General features: G+C 36.7%; 2 protein-coding genes and 1 pseudogene across 16 annotated transcripts in view; 2 read left to right on the forward strand and 1 right to left on the reverse strand.

Annotated features, from left to right (window-relative positions):
• Positions 1-3,060: 3,060 nt before the first annotated feature.
• On the reverse strand, positions 3,061-13,818 carry LOC18443944 (replication protein A 70 kDa DNA-binding subunit A). Its single transcript, XM_006854124.4, has 2 exons — positions 12,942-13,818; positions 3,061-5,807 (listed from the first exon to the last, which is right to left on the reverse strand). Exons 1-2 carry the CDS (start codon positions 13,211-13,213, stop codon positions 3,392-3,394), a joined length of 2,688 nt encoding a protein of 895 aa, XP_006854186.2. The 5' UTR covers positions 13,214-13,818; the 3' UTR covers positions 3,061-3,391.
• Positions 13,819-16,764: 2,946 nt separating this feature from the next.
• The window catches only part of LOC18443941 (tRNA-splicing endonuclease subunit), a 29,939-nt gene continuing 26,834 nt past the window's right edge, over positions 16,765-19,869 (forward strand). For 7 of the 14 annotated variants that reach the window (XM_020673315.2, XM_088860864.1, XM_088860861.1 and 4 more), the window contains exons 1-2: positions 16,765-16,866; positions 19,591-19,651. The gene's annotated coding sequence lies outside the window, so the exon portion shown is untranslated. Of the gene's footprint in view, positions 16,867-19,590; positions 19,674-19,869 lie in introns of all 14 variants that reach the window. The other 7 variants (XM_020673317.2, XM_020673316.2, XM_088860865.1 and 4 more) reach the window with 2 other exon arrangements.
• On the forward strand, positions 16,983-19,080 carry LOC105421393 (pentatricopeptide repeat-containing protein At3g02330, mitochondrial pseudogene; annotated as a pseudogene). The gene has a single exon (XR_016051295.1). The product of XR_016051295.1 is annotated as a pentatricopeptide repeat-containing protein At3g02330, mitochondrial pseudogene (transcript).

The following is a 19,869-nucleotide window of genomic DNA, read 5'->3' on the forward strand; positions in this document are numbered from 1 at the left end:
TCTTTTACATGACCACATCCTTTCCAACCAAACCAGTCTTTTAAAATAAAGAATGAGTTTGCAACTTTAAAATATAGAATTATGGTGTATCTAAAAATTCCATGGTAAAATGCTATTTTGAATTTAGAAAACCCTCTAATTGATTGTATCAATATTGAGCTATATAATTATGAAATGAAAAAGGATTTTGAGTCTTAAAAATGGTGCAACACATTATTTTAATCGATTGGCCTCTTTCAAGATTTTCATGTGTTTGTAGATGTACTTGAACTATTTATTGAGTTTAAAATTTATAATTAAAAATAAAAATAGATTATCAGGCTATCCTAATACTTGTTGACACCAAAGTTATTTGATTGTTTGGTTTGCAACCGTATGCAAACCACACCCGTTAAAAAACCATGATCAAGATCGAAATCTCCGCATCCGGAGCAAGTTTGAAAAGTGACCTCTTGGTTTTTTTTTCTTTTCTTAATCGATCCGTTTTGTAAAAGAACTACGTGACTCGAACAAAATAAATTGGGTAGTACGAGAGAAGGAAAATTCTTTTATGCTGGCTGGACCGCATTTCTGCAATGTGCAGTTCCAATGTATAAAGCATCCATAAAAATGGATGCCAATAGGTGGTTCATTGAAAAACAATTGAAACTAACAGTCGAAATGTTTTTTTCGTAAAATTATTATTTTTATTTTTTAAATTTTTATTTATTTTTTTATGTTCATGATCTTCATGTTAGAGATTACATGTCTTTAAAAATTAGGTCTGAAAATCCATCTCAAAAATAGATTTTTAAGAGTCTACTCATTTCTACATAAACTCTTAGAAACCGTGTCCGTGAATGGACCATTCCCAAAAATCAGCTGTAGCATTTTCTGTTTTTTTGACATTATAGAAAAAGGCCCAACCCGCTTTTCTCTCCTTTTCTTCCTTAGTTTGAACCAAATAGCTCTGGAATGGAGTTTTCCTCCTTTCGTTGCGGTTTCCACGAGGTTGCAACTTTAAATGATCAAATTAAGACGCACCTCAAAAGTTTATCTTAACATGTAGTTTTAGTGTCAAAAATGCCTGAATATTGTTTTCATCGTTGATTATAGAATTTTAAACTTCAAAAATAGTTCACATCAAGTAGATCTATAAACATACGAAAATCTCGAAAATGGACTGTCCATATAATGTGTTGCAAGATACATTATTTTTGGGACTCAAATTTTTTTTTTTCTTTTTTTCATAAACATCTCCATGTCGAGATGATCAATTCGACGGTTTTTCACATTAAAACAACCTTTCTCAGTTTTTTTATTAAATTGAATCGCCACTTTTTAAGGGTTGGAAAATCTCTATATTTTAATGTTTATCAAATGATTCCATAAATATAACAAAAGATCGCAGAAATAAAGGATCTTTTTCACAAAGAAAAAAGTGTTATCTTATATATTAAATCAAAAATTTGGACAAATTATTTGATTTTGAAAGACCGTACAATTTAAATCAAACTAAAATCTTTTTTTTTTTTTTTTACCCTTTTCTTGGTTCAAATTTCACTATGTTCAACCAGATTGCCTGAAGGTACACTCGCCTTTTGAAAATCTGGTCCAGATCGACAAACCAGACAGATTCTCGTGTGGGATCAATCCCAAAAATAATTGAAGCAATAATTCAAATTTAAAACAAAAAAATTAAAATATAATAAAACTAAATAAAATAGCAAGGGCAAGGTTCCTTGACAAATGGACAAGTCAATGGGAATTGGACCAGTTCTTTGTTCCAACTACAAATCAAGTCAAGCCCTACCACTGGGAAGGAGTCCGGGTCCGGGCCAACCCAGACCCAATAGGATCTGTTCAAACCCAACCTAAAAATTAAAATCTCTATGTATTTAATTATATTTTAATATATTTCATAATTTAGACCCGACACCCATTGGGTCCAATTTTTGGACCCATACCCGGACCCTGATCAGGTCCACCCCTCGGGTCCTGGGTCAGGTCCAGGTCTAGGTCCATTACCACCCCTACCTATCAGTTCCCGGATCCAAAATCAGCAAAAAAATTTCCCCAGCTTTTGATGATCTAAGACAATAATGTCTCATTTTTCATAAATTTAATATTTTTATAATGTTTTCGCTTCATCAGTTCTGATCCAAAAAACCTTTTTCTACGAATTTTCCTCTTTATCTAACTCATCCAAAAAACCAACCCAAATAGCTCTTTCAGAATCTCTTATATTGAGATGCCCTCAGGATAGTTCTCCAAAATGAAACGAATCAATTCATAAAGAAAAGACGATAAAGAAATGAATATAAGATCACGAAATAATATACGACCAATTAAACGGATAAAGAAAGACAAACATATAAGTATGAGATCATGAAATGGTACGACGTATAAAGAGAGACAAATATGATATCTAGAAATAATATATGACCAATTTCAAGATTTATTTCTGACTTCTCTCATTGTTTGGTTAAATGTAAGACAACTAGAAGGGTAATAAAACAAACAAAATTTCTTCTCATTTTTCATCTTTTGTGATTTCTTCTCATTTTCCTCTTTTAACTCATAATAAAAAAACACTGCAAATTACATATCTAAATATATTTCTTGAAAACTCTTAAAAAACACTGGCAAAAATGTAAAGTGATTTCAGCCTGTAACGGCTCTTGATTTTAACATGAAAGTTCAATGGTAACGGACATAATATGTTTGTGGCGGTCGATTTTTCCCCGTCATCCAAAAAAATGTAACAGCGACAAGCCCATATGCAAAAACATTGTTCATTTTGGCCGGCCAATGGGTGTTGCATAAGGCTTTCCTTTCTCATGATATGTATATGTTTTACACATGGACATGGTTTTGGTGACTCAGCCGACTCAATTATTACAGTGCTATACCTTGTCTATCAAATGTCCATCTATAACATGGATGTCAAAAAAATGTTCCATCCACCAAAAATCAAAATAGACGCTGGAAAAAAGAATTCAAAAAATAATATTTATATTTTTCAAAAAAAAAAATTTCAAATTTAGATCATTGTCATAGTTGACATTATTGAACCTTAAATTTTTGGATTGAAGATACATCTTTGATATATATTTCGAAGGGAGATCGCACAAGAATAGGTGAGTCAGCCGACTCACCAATACTTTTTGAGAAAAGAATGCACAACTTCCCACCATTTATCAAAACAAAATATATATTACAAAAAAACAAAAGACAAACAAAATGGTCACCTATGGAACTTACCATGCGCCAAGTAACTCAAGAGCGTTTCTGTACAATAAGTCTAAAGGGATGACCTGACAGCAAAAGAAAGCAAAGCTCTAGAAACTAAATGCTCTTCTTCAGAACCAGGCTTCAGATGGACACCACCGTCTCCTGTTTCAGGGCTTATTCAATGACCACCACCATAACTGTTAACCCTCATTCCATAACCACCCATTGAGCCCGTGTTCCCATAGGAACCCCCACCAACTCCCGGACAGTCTTTTGCCCAGTGGCCACTTTGCTTACACTTGAAGCATTGGTCAGAAGAGCCCCCAAAACTTTGTTCAGAATTTGAAAGCCTATTCCTAGGGCAATTCACGGAGTTATGCCCAACACCTCCACACTTGTAACAATTCAATGAAGCATTCCCACCGTTGAAACCCATGTTGTTTGAGCTCATAGAAGCATTCCCATTGTTGAAACCCATGTTAGAGTTCATCGAAGCAGTTCCACTGTTGAAACCCATGTTAGAGTTCATCGAAGCAGCCCCACTGTTGAAACCCATGTTGTTAGAGTTCATAGAATTACTCCCACTGTTATATCCCATGTTAGCCAACTGACCCCCACTGCTACTTTCCCTTTTAACATACTGAACCCCATTGCCATTCTCAATTTTAACATTCTGACCGGCTATATTAGTTCCAAGGCTATACCCACTTCCACCAGAATGAATGCTGCCCATGCTGGTTCCCACCCCTGACACACCAGGAGGGCCCCCAGCTGAGAGCTTCTCCTTCTCTAACATCTCAACCAGATACTTGCACTCCGATGAAAAATTCAACTTTTCAACCTTAACTATGGTGGATTTAACACGCTGCTCATCACTGTAAATCTCCTCCTTGACTTTCAGCTTGAACATATACTCATTAAACACCACATTCCTGAGTATATCTGCAAATTTCACATCATCTTGTTCTTCATATTTTAGAAAGTATAAATCCTTTGCGGAAATACCCATGAGTTCTTCTCCGGACTCTTGGAATGCAGTTACCCAAGTTAACCCAGTGTGGTCCTGTATTTGGGCCTGAAGGAGGTACCTGTAGTCACATTCAGGGAAGGTTTGCTCACACCTATCACAGTGCCAAGTGCCATCGCCATTGTTGTTCACCTTCTTGTTGCATTGCCTATCCCCAACCATAAGGGGGCAAGCAGTATAGCAGAAGTTATCCACCTTGATGAAGGAGATAATGGCCTTTACAGTGATCCAATCTGGCTTTTCCGACCTTCCAAGCCCCTCATCCTTGATTTGGGCCACAGTTTTTCGACTATCAGCCCTAGATGTATTATATGAATCTCGGGATATAGAGGGGAAAGGCATGCTCTTTCCATCTCTATCAAACCATTCTCTTAACTGTTGTGCCTCAGGGAAATCAGGGTTTATAAACAACTGGCTTGTAGAGATCGTGCCCACCGATTTCCCACTAAAATCATTCACCCTACCAGCCTTCACTGCCAATACAGGAAAGACCCCAGAATCACACATATCTTGGAGATGTTGGCCTTCATTATTGCAGAAGTTTCCCCATAAGGTCACCTCGACCCCTCGACCTGACATGTCTTTGAGTTGAAGTGTCCTTTTTTGAGTCTCAGTACCATTCTTTCTCATTATAGTGGCTGAAGGATTAATGGATGATACAATTCCTATCAGATCGACCATAGAGTTGCTCTCCATGTGCTCTATCTCATTGATGGGCCTGAAGTTGAATTGCTGCCTCGGAATAGAGGGGTCCTCCTCCATGCAAGGTTCTATTGTAGAGGTGGACTCAAGGAAGATTTCCCACTCGTTATTGAGGTGATTGAAGTTCCTTTGAGCTGGCTTCAAGCTCCCTTTCGATACCAAGTACACCTTTCCGACCTCAAGCCTGTCATAGAACTGGTCAGCTACTGCATTAAAGCAAGTTATGCGAATTTCTCCACCTTCTGAATCAAGGAGATCAAAGGAAAAGACCTTCCCCTCCCCCCTAGGGTTGTTATAACGCCTAAGATCACCTTTGGCCGTAACCCTAGCCTTAATAGTCCATCTCCCTTGGTAAGGATTCAGAGCTGCAATGGGGATTATCCTTGTCGGGGCTTCATTCTTGGCTATGGGCCCTCTGTTCACATACATTGGGGGAGGTTGATTATAACTTTGCTGGCCCATAGGAGGCCGGAATGTGTTCGTTTGAGGACGCATAGAGTTTTGGTTGTAACCGACCATGTTGGGTGATGGTGAATTATTGTAGCCTCTAGCTAATGACTCTGACCCAGACTGCCTAAAACCTGGTTCTGGTGTTACATTCATGGGAGGTCCTCTATTGATGTTTGGCCCTGATGGAGGTCGAGGATTATTATATGAACCAGCTCCAACTTGAGGGTTTTCCATCATTAGGGGTCTCTGCTGAGGCATGGAAGATGACTGAACAGACATGGGAGGACCACTTCCAGGCGTTGAAGGACCACTTCCCTGCTCAGGAGCAGAAGGGTTTGTGGATACATAAGGTCTTGGATTCCCAACTACTTCGCAGTCTGTAAGGACGACTTCCATGTTCAATATGATGATGATCCTGAAAAGGGCAAGGAGGATATGTATATATTATGAAAAGAATAGAGTAAATATAACCACCCAAAACAACATCATTTACCAAGAAATTACAAAGGTGTCCAATAAATGGAAAACCATGCACAAGAAAATAATAATATTAATAATCAAAGCAGTTTAGTACTTAATAATCAAACCAGTTTAGTACTCCTTGCCAAAGACAATGAGGCAAAAGGTCATTAAGCAGACAATGTGATAAACCAACCAGTGAAAACGACTGCAATTTACATGGATCACATTAGTGTGAGCAACCAAGATTGCAATCCAGATTCCAGATAATCCTGATGCAAACATCAACTATCAATCTGGATATGACTCAGCACTGGTGAAAATTGCATCAACCTTTTCTTTTGGGAATGTAGCATCAGAACAAAGAAAAATAAAATAAAATTCCAAATACTTTTCCTTATTCATAATGGAACCATCGTAAAAAGCCAATAAAAGGAAAATATTCTCAATGACATTTTTCTTGTAACAATTGTCACTATAAAATATATACAAAGATCGATTTGTAAGAAACAGTAAAATAAAAAAGTGTGGGACACAGGCTTCACATGTAAAGACAACCCCATTATCAGCCACATATAAGGGTTTCCTTCCCCGCCAATGGACACCTAAACTAAAAACAAAGATAGAAAGAAAGAAATTTCTAAATCAGCCTCTAGTAAATAAATAATCCATCATGCGAATGGTGTAACCCGCTAAACCATTTGATCATGCTCGGACACCTCCACTACAGCCAAAGTCCAGCAAAGGGGCGCCAAAACTCTAAGACAACTAAGGAGCACCCTGGTCTCCAACTCCACGCGGTCCACCATGCTAGCCCAACCCACAAAAACCTTCACCTAATCAAAACCATCTTTTAGCAGCCATCAGAGAGTCTGACAACAGCAGGAACATGGTTATTAGTAGAAAAGAGATTGAAGTCACCTCAATATAATATGGCATCTCCCCATTGAGAAGTGGGCCTGCTAACCACCCTCAGGTACTACATCCAGGATCTCAAACTACAGCAAAATGATCACCATAATACATTGGAAATAATTCCAAAAACTGTAACAAAATCATAGAGCAAAAAACAGTGTTCCAATATTACTGTAAGTGACAACTTTAATGCAACCACCATTGTGGAAATAACTGCCAGTGAAAACCAATCTCTAATTACCAAACAGCTGAACACCAGTAACATAGGCTTGGGGACATGAGTATCTCACTATTACCTATCTGAAAACCGTAAGTGACAACTTTAATGCAACCACAATTGTGGAAATAACTGCCAGTGAGAACCAATCTCTAATTACCACACAGCTGAATGCCACTAACATAAGCTTGTGGCTATGACTATCTCACTATTGCCTATCTGAATAGCAGCATTACCTGTGTGTGCTGACAAATGCAAAGATTTCAAATTGAATTAACAAACCAGGTCCTTATCCATACATCCCCAGCATGGGGGTAAATAACCACTCTGACAACCCTATAAGCCTCAGCGATAAATCCACCACATCCGACGTTCAAAAAGGCAGAGGCGGCTGCCTAAGCAGGTGCCCAGATACCTGGGCAGCCTGCATAGACCTTGCGGGTTAGTGGAACCCCCATGTTTTTGTGTATCAGATATCTTTTTTTTGTGTTATAAAGATTGTTTTATAGTTTTTGTATATAATATTGTACAGAATTACAGATCAAATTCGCATCGCTTTGGCCAAAGAGGGCGAAGCCTTCGGATTTTAGGTATAAACCGAAGAAAAGCGAAGCCTAGTGCTGCCGCTTCGATCAGATTTGGACCGCTTTGGGTTTGCTTCGGGTATGCTTCGAGCAGCAAAGAAATAGCCATACAAAAGTATTGTTTTATTTGTATACATTTCATATATAAAAGTTTTCCCCTGAATCGGCCGAAGCACCGAATTGCTTCATTTGTCTCACATAACCAAAGAAGACTCCGAAACGAATCTGACAAAATTGCTTTGAACTATGAATGGAATAGCTAAAAGTAACATTAAAAGTATGAAAATTACTAGGCCTAACTAGCAAATATTAATTTTCCACTACACTTATACATCTCACAACAGACAACTAACAAAAAAAACAAAGGTCAAAAACTCACAACTCAAATTGCATAAACTAACAAAAGTAGTTTACTGGATGACAAATATTTGGTTTGGGGGCAATGGACTTTTTCTATTGAATTGCTTACCCAAACTAAAAGTCACAAGTAGTATCAATTTACCATAAGATTAATGTCTCTTTTCAATCTAATTGGACCTCCCAATGTAAAAAAAACAAAAAGAAACAACAGATCATAATACAGTTTATTAAAAAGAAAACCCTAATTAAAATATTGTCATACACTAACCTCAAAATGAAATCAATATCGGCTGAAATCTGACTCTTGGTTGCCAAAAGTCCTCTTTTGCAACCACTCCAAGCTCCAAAAATAATCAGGGACAATATCTTTCAATTTCAAGAGATATTGAAACAGTTACAAAAAAATTCGATCTTGGGAAATAACAAAAAAAAAAAAATAACCCTCGGCCAAGGGCTATTTCTACCCTCAGCCAAGGGTTGTCAAGGTGCCGCCTTACATGGGTTCCTTGGGCATGCCCGTCAAGAACACCCCAACCACCCACCCCAAGAAAAAAAAAATACACAGCCTAGGGTATGCCTAGGCGGATTGTCAGCCAGGCCACCAAGGCGGCCAGGCAGCTCACTTTTTCATCTTTAACTGCATCACTTTCAAATCCTCACTATACCCAAGACAACCTACATCTGCCCAATGGCTTTCTCAGAGACAAAACAATCAACAGCTTGAACATTGCTGCATACCGCTAACATTAATAGGAATGAGCTTTGACCTTGGAATCTAAATTTACTACACTTCCCTATATCCAGCAACCTTCTGACTATCCACTCTCTATCACTTATCTGATTGGTTACCGTTCATGCACCAAATCAATAATTACTCCTCTCAATCTGATGGCCCTAAGTATCAACAATATGTCCTCCTACAACAAACCAACACCGTGAACTTCCCAAGTTATCCACAAATCTCCAATGCCACATCACAGGTTTGCAAAAGGATTCTTATTAAGTCCACTTAACTTTCTAAAACTCAAAATCCAAACCACTTGAGATTTATGGCCTAAAGACTAACTGAAACCAATAGTCATCCCAACCCTATCTCTAGATATGCGCACTAAGCAGTCTATGCAAATTCCCCATAAGTGAGATCCGTTCCAGAAGGGTGAATCAAATAAACCATGCTGCTGGGCAATGATGATGCTTATCATGACATGACCCCATAAAGAGATATTAACTTCACAAGGATCTGAGAGCTTTTCAAACCACCCAATCAACAGGTCCTGCGATGTCTTTTGAGGCAATCCCATGCAGAGTAAATTTCGAAAATGTCTGGGAAGCCAAATTTTCTGTTCAGGTAATGATCAGTATCTCAGTGACAGAACCCACCCATTATGATCTCTGATGGTATCAGGTGGGTTTAATGGACAACCAACCAGCAACCATCTTATTCAATACAACAGCCATTATAGATGGCCAAACAGCCACTATACCAAGTTTGATACTTTAAACAAAAAAGGCATGAAAATGAATAGTAAAGTTTATTTTCAGAAAATTAAAAATCACAATATTGTATAAGAAATCCCTTTTGAGAGTAATATAATAAAGCAATCCTTAATACGAATACAGCACACCTCGCATCAAATTCTACCTTCTTTTTCTTGGCTAGCCCCACATCAAATTCTTCAATGATTTTCCGAGATCAAATGAAACAACATACTATATAAAGCAACATTTTCCAACTTGGTGAGTCTGACTCAAACTCGCCCGAGTTACTTGGACAAACATACAGAACTCAAGCAAATAATTTTGGAGACTTGCTTGACCCTATAGCCTCTAGAGAGCTTTTTCCCCCCTTTCTTTCACCATTGTGCAGCATATAGCCTACAAAGCACCCAATTTGAGCTCAAATATCATCCGCTTACTGATTTTTGCGGTGATCTATCCACTAGATAGATCAGATTTGAGAAAATAAAATAAAATTTGACGAATAGGAGATTGAAGACTACGACCTAGACTCCAATCAATTTCATAAACTTGCAATTTCTTCATAACAGGTGGTTGATCTTAAATGAAATTCAATAACGAAGCTTCTTTCTAACTTCTTCAACCAATAATAGGCTTATTTCACCCAAAACGTGGATTTTAATATTACAATTTTAGATTCACTACTCATCTACGACTTTTAAGAGCTTAGATATCCTAAATCCAAAGTGAAAACCCAAAAGTGGTTTCAGGTTTTTGATCGGGGTCATCTGAGGAAGTTATGACAAGAATTGGAGGTGTCATTTTTGTTTGGATGTATTTTGAATCAAAATCTTAAATAAGTCGTTGGGTTTGCTGCAATTTAGTCAGAATCAGGCTTAAACAACCGGGCTTCAAACTCAAGACCTAGTCAAAGCAGCTCAAAAGTACTTTGAAAGATCCTAGGATGATCAATGATGACTTTGAGGTGTGATTATCCAGGTTGCAAAAGGATTGACGAATGTCGGAGTAATGAACAGTTCAACTTTGATTGAACCAACCCATAGACGTTTAAACAGGAGAGTAACTTTAAGCCCATTCAAGCCAGTGCAAGTCTTGCCTAAAGCACATAAATGAGGTCAAGGAACAAGATCAAGGAGATCACGAATATGAAGTGACTGAAATGGTAAAACCGCAGTCAAGGATTGAGCAGGTCTAACTATCATGATTTTCAGCACCAAGCAACTAAGGAAATCATGCATAAGAATCCACATAAGATGTTTATGATCACGTGAAGAGTTTATGGTGATTCAGCACTCAGAATTGCTGTAGTCTAGATACCAATGTTTTGATTGAAAGTAGAGAGGAGCCACCTAACCACTGTGACATTTCAAATTTCAAATTTGAATTCTAAAATCCAGTTAGTTGATATTGGATAAGCCCAAGCCAATAAATTATCCTTCAATGCTTCTCCAAAAGGGAAACACCATTGAATCAAGGACTGTGCGGTTGAAGATTTTCGATGCTGTTAACACATGATTATCTAGTACAGAAAACACCAAATAGGTATTAATGCCACACTTCACGCCAATCTGAACAATGAAGAGAGAGAGAGAGAGAAAAGGCCCGAGACTCTTCCAAATCATCTCAAAGCCTTGCCATAACAAAATTTGCACAAAGCAAGAGAGAGATTGAGGTTGTGTTGCATTAAGTTTATTCCAATTCAGATAACTTAACAAAGAAGTAGCTCTATTTGTGTTTGTTTACTTAGTTGCATGGTTGCTTCATTCATGTTGCTTTCTTTGTCTCTATGTATTTCTTTACCTAGGCCTTTGATCAAAGGTTTTCCACTTTTGTACGAAACAATAATGGCTGTGAAATAAACAAGGTGACTGAGGTTCCTTTGGAACTCCTCCACCCCAGTCCAATATAAAAAAGCTCTCGATCTTCATATGATCGAGTGTGAGCTCATAACTACCGCACCAGAATTTATTTCCTAATGGTAAAGCAAGAAAAGATTGTCACTTCATGAAAAATCCTATCATTATTGACCTAGAAGAACATATGACTGCAAGTCAATGACAAATAAAGAAAGATTGACAGAGAAAGATGTGATGATCTCAAAGTAAGGTTCATGGTCCAAGAATAGCAAGACCAATAGCATGTTATACAATCACTTTGAAGTTGGCATTAAGGAGAAGAACAACCAGTGGACTGTTTGCTTTTACACAGGTGCCTGAAACTAACAACTAAAAGTAAACAAAGACAATCTGAAAAAGTAATACTTCTTCAACATATACGAAGACTAGTGAAAATGATCTCCATTGGGAAGGAATAGCAAAAGCGCTTCACTGCCATGTAATAAATAAAAGCCATTGACAGGAATCCCTGAACTTGATAAAATTACAAAGTTAAGAAGCACAAAGGGCATGGTATATAGGAGGTTATATGTTCGTCGAGGACAGTTTGCTTGTGTGCATGACAAAGCCAATGCTCTATTGGGGAAAAATTTTGACAAATGCTCTGATGCACAAGAGATGCAGACATTGGCCGGTGCCAACGAGGATGAGTTCCCAAAGAAATCAGTTGCCCAACCAGAATTGAACTAGTCAAAGAAACATGGCTAATCTTATGAAATTTTCACAGTAGTATGCAAATATTGTACCTTTTTCAAGCATGTCAATAAAAGGTTGCAATGTTTTAGGTGCAACACAAAAAAAATCTTATTTTGGAGACTTCAAGAGAATCCCTGACTGCAATATGATAATAGACTGACAAAGAAACCAAGATAAACAAAAACTATGCGTATAGGTCCCACAAAAAATTGTACAGGGTAATTTGATGGCAACAGTGTAAAGTGCCATGTGCCTCAACCCCTCTACGAAGCCTTCCATCACATCTATATTAAGCGATCACATGTTAGTAATTGAAGAGTCTTTAGGCTAACATTAATGTAAGGTGCATATTTTCATAAACAAGCTTCTTACACAGATCATTATCATCATCATCATCATCATCATCATCATCATCATCATCATCATCGTCGTCATCATCATCATCATCAAAGCTTTTTCCCAACTAATTGGGGTCGGAAACTTCTTACACAGAGCACTGGGAGCAAAACAATACTTTCCTAATCTGATTATGCACTCAATGGGATACAAATTTCTATGAATAACTCAATTAATTATGTTTTTCTCATGAACAAAATTAATTAACGATCGTCATAAAAATAAGATATATACCCACTTTGAGATTTAGAGCCACCGAGTGTAACAAATTAAACTAGGAAGATCTAACTAATAATTAAACATGGGATACATACAATCTGGTCAAAACCAAAACCATTAAGCAAAGAAATGCCCAAATGGAAAATAGATAAATACTTGGATAGTCACTTCCAAATTAAGAATAACCAAATCTAACCAACTAGAACTGAGGACATCCATCCACTAAACCTCACTAAGGAGACATGCAAAAAACATGAAACCTCCTCAAAATCAATCCATTAAACAACAAAGAAACCCCCAAAATGTAAAACAAACGATCAAGTACTCACTTGCGATTCTGAATAGTATTGCAGATAAATTCATTTAATTGAATGATCGAACCCTTCTGCAACGTCCCATTCTTCACAAAATCATTCATTTGGGTAGCAAGCATAGCTTGTTGTCCATGAACGCCATCAGAGACCACCATGCGAAATCGATCAGCAGTTGTTTTATCAGAGCCAACTGATCTTAGGTCCACAATCTGAACAACTGGCTTGAACCCCTCATCATGACCATCGCAGATTTGGGGTATGGAATTCACAGTAAGATTAACAGCCATTTTATTTAAAATTTATAGGAAGATCAAACCTAGAGAAAATTGAAAACGGAACAAATGTACAGAAAATATATGGTACCGAGAGAAACCTGGAGATGAAACAGCAAACAGAAGTGCGAGCATGCAATAGTGGTGATTTGGGTTAGGGTAACAATGCTAGTAAAAAAAAAAAAAAAACCCTAGGAGCAGGGAAGTAAGCAATGAATAGCAATGGAAAATAAAGAGAGAATCGCTACAGGATGAAGGCATGGAGAGAGAACTCGAATGCCTGTCCTTCTAAACAACTGGATGGCAGTTGATGAAACCCTAGAGAGAGAAACTGGGCGACGATCGTTCTTCTCGACACAGCGGAAAAAAAGATTAGAGTAAGGAGAAAAAACTCTGCGATTAAAGAGAGGAAACTCCAAAGGGCACCCTCCCAGTGTAACTTGCAAAAGGAGAGCGAGAAATTGGAGCGAAAACCTAACCCTATAAATGGCGGACCGAGACTGTACTGAGAGAGAACGGTAAGAAAGCGAGGAGGTTTCGGAGAAGAGGGAATTCGAAAAGACCTTAAATTCGTGACCCGCCAAAAACTTTTCGAAATCCAATTTGATAGGATTTGGCATCCGGACTAAATATGGATGGAATTCGCACGGGAAGGCCACGTAAGAGTCCTGGAACCCACATGTTGTGTGTTAGGGAAGTTGAGGGGCATTCATCGGCCTACAAATTAAGAGCCTAACCTTAATATATCACCATTATTTACCTTTTGGTATAATGGGGTCACAATTAATATTTACAATTAAATGTAAAATTGGGTGGCTGTATTTTTTTTGTTGACCAAACTTAAAGTTCAAAAGCAATTTTTTGATAACTTTATGGCACACCTAAACTATCAAATTTCACTTCGGATAGTTGTAACTTGCAACTAATTATGACCTCTGTATACCAAAAGTAATTAGTGTCATTGTATACAATCGTGAAAAGAAAAATTGCAATACATTTTTCCCAATCCTTCACAATATCATTGAGGATGTCAAAACATCCCAATTAAAAAAAAAATTGGTAAAACGACTTGTAACCCTTTCTCTGCAATTTTCACGACTGTTTTAAAAATTTGGGACAATTAAACCCCCAATTATGTTTTGAGAAAGTATATAATGAGACCATTTACCTTTGGTACAAGGTGATCACAATTAATCTTGGCCACTAGATGTGATATTGAATTACTACAATTATTTTATTAACTAAGCTCAAAGTCCAAAAAAAAGTTTCTCAAACTTTGTGACACATCCAAGCTATCAAATTTCACATCATATGGTTGTAAGTAATTGTGGTCTCCACTATATGAAAGATAAATGGTCTCATTGTATACAACCCCTTGTGTTTTCCTTTATTCTTTTAAAAAATTTGTCCTTTCGTTTTACAAATTACTAAACCTATATATATATATATGCTTTATACACAAAAATTAATAATAGGTATTTTGCTTAATTCCTTTAATGAGTGAACCAATAATTCATTCACAATAGTAATAAAGATTTTGATTAATAATTTACAAGGTTATTAAAGAAAACAAATGTCTAAGTTTGTAGAGTGGGGCTTGTAAGAAAGGGACTGGGGCCGTGGTGTAGCACCCCCACACCATAATCACCATGTTATGGTTTCTATTCTCATCGACATAACCCCATTAACATCTTAAAAAAAAACAACTCTTAAACTATTTGAAAAAAATGAATAGGAGACTGTCTTCCCCACTGAAGAAATGGGGTTACACCACCTCACTAATACCTTAAAAAAAAGTAACTATTTGCGTATTTGATAACTGGAAGCAAGAATTGGAAATTGGAAGTTACCGAAGAACTATAAATTAAAAGTTACTTAAGAAGTTAATTGTTTGATAACCTCCATGGGAAGTTAAGAAGTCCATAGTTTTTGTATTTGATAACTCTTGAGATATATGGTAAATATCTTATATTTATATTTACATAGATAATAATTTAAATAGAAATATATAATGTTTATAACATACTATAATATATGATATTACTGTATAAAATATATATTTTTAATATATATATATATATTATTTATATAATAAATATTTATAATATTATATAATAAAAATATATACAATATATAATATATTATGTTATAATATATATATATTTCATGGACAAAATAAAAAAGTTCCCTTTTTGAATTTCATGGTTTACCATAGAACTTTACTCAAGCCTAAAAGGTGAGAACTTCAACAGTAAAAGGGAGTTCTCAAATTATCTTATGTTTTTTATCAAACACATAACCTGAACAGTAATAAGTAAAGTTCCTTATTCTTTTTCTAACTTCATGTTATCAAACATGCCCTTAAACTTTTGAAAAAATGAATAGCGCTATTTCCCATTAAATTACAAAAAAAAAAAAAGGGTAGGGCCGTCTTCCCACTTAACCCCCCCCCCCCCCCCCCCCCCCAAAAAAAAAAGAAGAGGGTCCTGCTAAGGTAAGTTTCGTTATGGCAACGTGAAAAAGAAAAAGAAGGTCAATCTTCAATGAAATTCGTTATGGCAACACGAAAAAGAAGCAAAAAGGGTTAATCTTAAATGAAATTCGACATTGAATCTTATTTTTAGGTTCTCATTTTGGAAAAAGTTTATATAAGTGTGAGGATCTAAACAATCAAATTAAGGTGCACCTCAAAAATTTATTAGAATAAGTTGTTTCAATGCCATAAATTATTTAAATTGATCATTTTTTTTTTGGTACGTATTCAAATTGATCATCTCAACCTCAAGATGTACGAACATAACCAAAAAATAGATTTCAAGTATTGGAAATAGTGAATATTGTAATGTATTTTTTGACCGTTAATTTTTAAGATTTCCAAGTGTTCATAGATATGCTCCATCTACATTATTTTTTGAAGTTTAAAATTTAGAATTGGGTGCGGTTTGTATAGAGCATAGGCTCTAAACAATCAAATTAGAGCCTACCTTCAAATAGAATGTAGTTTCAATATTGGAAATGTTTGTGATAGCCTTAAAATATATTTTTATATTTATTTATAAAGTTTAAAGCTTAAAAAATAGTGTAGATCGACATATATATGAAAACTTGGAAATCTTGAAAATTCATAATAAAAAAATGTGTTACAAAATACACTAGTTCCAAAACTTGAAATCTATTTTTTTCTCATGTCCATGCTTCTTGATGTCGAGATGATCAATTTGAAGGTATTTGAACATCAAAACAACCTCTTCCAGTGAGATTTTTGAGATAGGCTCAAATTTGATAAGCTCTATATAAATTTTTCCCTTTAAAATTAGATATGGAAATAAAATTTCAAACCAGTCATAAAAATTTCCCATGTGGAAGTACGCCCTACCGTGATGGTTTAGACTTTAGAGCCTCGGCCTTAAAGAAACCACACCCTTAAATAATAGCCTATTTAACCCGAAAACATGGACTTCTAACATTATAATTTGTGGATTCACTATTCAAATAAAAATTCGAAGCGCTTAGATCTCCTAAATCCAAAGTGAAAAACCCTAAGGTGGCTTTTAGGATGATTTTGCTGCAAAAGGATTGGCGAAGGGGGAATAATAAACAGTTTAACTCTGATTGATCAAGAAGATCGGGAATTTGAAACCGCAGAACCGCAGTCAAGGATTGAGCAGGTCTAAACAATTCAAACTCTTTCTAAACCCCAAAAAAGTTTCAGCCTTTACTATCTCTCTCTAAAAAACCTACAAAAAAAGGCTCCTATTTCTCACCATTAATTGTTTGAGGAAAACCATTCCTAGTCTTTCTAAAAACCCACAAAGAAAGGTTCGATCTTTTTCCAATTGGTTTTCCAAGGCAGCCATTGAAGTCCTAGATGAAATTCCCCTTCGAACAATCGAAAATGAGAAGAAATATATTGAGAATACTTTTTGCATACATCCCACCATAAGCCTTAGAGAGGCCTCTTCAAGCCCCCAACTTTTATCCCAATTGATAAGAAAATGCCTACATTTCAGAAATATAAAATGTGGAAAGCAAGTCCATGGCATATGTATTTCATCTGGCATTGAAAACTATGTTGTTTTGAATAATAATTTGATACTTTTTTACTGTAAATGTGGTGATCTAAACCATGCCCGAAAAGTGTTTGATAGAATGCTTGAAAGAAATAGTGTTACGTGGACTGTTACGATCTCTGGTTATGTTCAAAATGGGTATTTCTTCGAGTCTCTTAGGTTGTTTAATGAAATGAGGAAGTTGTGTTTTGCTATTGATCAATATGCATTGTCAGTCATGCTGCGTGCTTGCGTAGCGACCATGTCTCTGATCTTGGGTCGGCAAATTCATGCTCTTTTGATCAAATTTGGAACTGGATTTTCTGTTTTTCTGGGCAATATAGTTATTGATATGTATGTTAAGTGTTTTTGCTTGGAAGATGCTAATAAATTCTTGGATGAAATGCCTGAGAGGAGTGTTGTTTCTTGGACTAGTGTTATTGCTGGCTACACAAGGGACAGTGATTGTCTAGAGGGGTTTGAGGTTTTTACAAGGATGGTTCGAGAGGGTCATCGACCTGATCAATCGGCTTTTGCCAGTGTTTTAAGGGGTACTTCAGTCCATGATTTGAAACCGGGGATCCAACTTCATGGGTTTGCTCTGAAAACTGGGTTTGAAGCCGATTTGATAGTGGGATGTGCCATTGTTGACCTCTATTTGAAATGCTCTAGTCTAAATGAAGCCAAAAGATTATTTTCTCTGATGCCTCAGAAAAGTGTGATCTCGTGGACTACCATGATTGTGGGGTACGTTTGTCATGGGCATTCGATGGATGCATTGGATCTCTTTCTTAAGATGAGGCAAATGGGAATGGAGGGGGATGAGTATACTGCATCAGCTATTCTCAGAGCTTGTGCTATGGCAGTGGCTCTAGAGCAAGGGAAGCAAGCACATTGTTATATTATCAAAAGAGGGCTAGAATTGGATGTATCAGTGACTAATGCACTCATCGACATGTATGGGAAGTGTGGTGATATTCTTAGTGCCCATGATGTATTTTTAGAGGAAAAAGAACCAGACTTAGCGTCATGGAATGCTATGATATGCGGATTTGCCCAGCATGGTCATGGGAAAGAAGCAATTGAGTTTTTTGAGAGAATGAAAAGGCTAGGAGTGGACCCTGATGCAATTACCTTTGTGGGGGTTCTCTCTGGTTGCAGCCATGGTGGCCTAGTGGAGGAAGGCTCAGCTTACTTTAGAATGATGACACAGAAATATAAGATAACTCCCACAGAAGAGCATTCTGGTTGCATGGTAGACCTTTACGGTAGAGCTGGGTTAATAGGTGAAGCTTTGAGGTTCATTAGAGAGATGGGTGTGAAGCCAGGTGATTCAGTTTGGGGTGCTTTACTCGGGGCTTGTAGAATTCATGGGAACATTAGGGTTGCTGAAAAGGCAGTAAATGAACTAATGGAGCTTATGCCAGAGAACCCAGTAGCATATATATGCCTAGCAAATATTTATGCTGCAGCTGGTCGGTGGCAGGATGTGGGTTTTATGAGGAAGTTAATGGCAGAGAAGGGTATTAAGAAAGTTGCTGGGTGCAGCTGGATTCAACTGGAGAATAAGGTCCATATGTTTGTTGTTGGAGATGGAAATCACCCACAATGGAAAGATATAAATAGTGCGTTGGGAATTCTTTCAGTTCATATGACAGATATAGGTTCATTACCAAATTATCCAATTCATATTGGAATTCTCTTTGAAACTTGAAATCCAAAGATATTTTAATGTTGGTATTCTGTCCATGCTAACCAGTTTGTATTGAATCAGTGTCTGAAACAATACTGATATGTACACTCAAATAATACAGAAAGTTTGCGTTCTTCCTATGTTTTGTGTTGCATCAATCACTATACAAGTCCCTGTGTCCTTGTGTTAAACTTCTTGTATCGAGAGAATCCTTAATTCTTACGTGCTGCTCCAGTACTGTTTTATTCTGACATTGATTCATTACTTTAAGAGTAACAAATGAAGCCCTCAATCATGGGCAATTTGACATAATTGTATTTCTTCTACTTCTACGGCTGTGCTTTTGGTTTAAATCATATTTGCTTGGATTTTTTTTGCAGATATGCTTAAAAGAAAAGGTTATCTTTGGTCAATGGAGTTGTGAACAACTTAATATATTTTGATCATCTTTTTTCTTTTTTTTTTCAATAATTCAGAGCTGTTTATTGTTTGTATGTGTAAATTGAAGCAAAAAACTTGCGAAGCCTGTTTATCTAACGAGACAACAGCACTGAACCTGATGAGTTATATATCTATAGTTTCTCAGTCATTTTATAGACACTTAGAACGCAGGCAATTGGAGCTCTTAAAAGCAATAATTGCCGTTGCAGGTCTCCTTTTGAACGTAACTGGCTTCTGCGACCTCCCACTCTTTGCTTGCCAAGATTGAAGGTGAGAAAGTTGGATTTTGAAGGTATGAATGATATATTGAATGCAGTTCTATGATCAGTGTAAAAATGGCAAAAGAAAAACTCATCTTCCTAAATTTACTTACTAGCCAGTGTAGATTTGTTCATGAAACCCAAGTTAGGAAGCCAAGATGTTAATCACATGAATGACAAACTTCAATATAAGCAAAAAGAAAAGGTACAAAGAGTGAAAAAGAGAGA

Source organism: Amborella trichopoda, chromosome 3 (assembly GCF_054954075.1).
Source record: "Amborella trichopoda isolate Santa Cruz 75 chromosome 3, AtrichopodaSantaCruz75HAP2 v2.0, whole genome shotgun sequence".
Classification (NCBI taxonomy): Eukaryota; Viridiplantae; Streptophyta; class Magnoliopsida; order Amborellales; family Amborellaceae; genus Amborella; species Amborella trichopoda.

What these genes read in the sequence shown, in the direction of transcription:
- LOC18443944 (XM_006854124.4), bottom strand. Translation starts at nt 13,213, where the DNA reads ATGGCTGTTAATCTTACTGTGAATTCCATACCCCAAATCTGCGATGGT. An exon ending in AATACTATTCAGAATCGCAA is followed by an intron (nt 5,808 to 12,941) that starts GTGAGTACTTGA and finishes TGCCCTTTTCAG; the next exon opens with GATCATCATCATATTGAACA.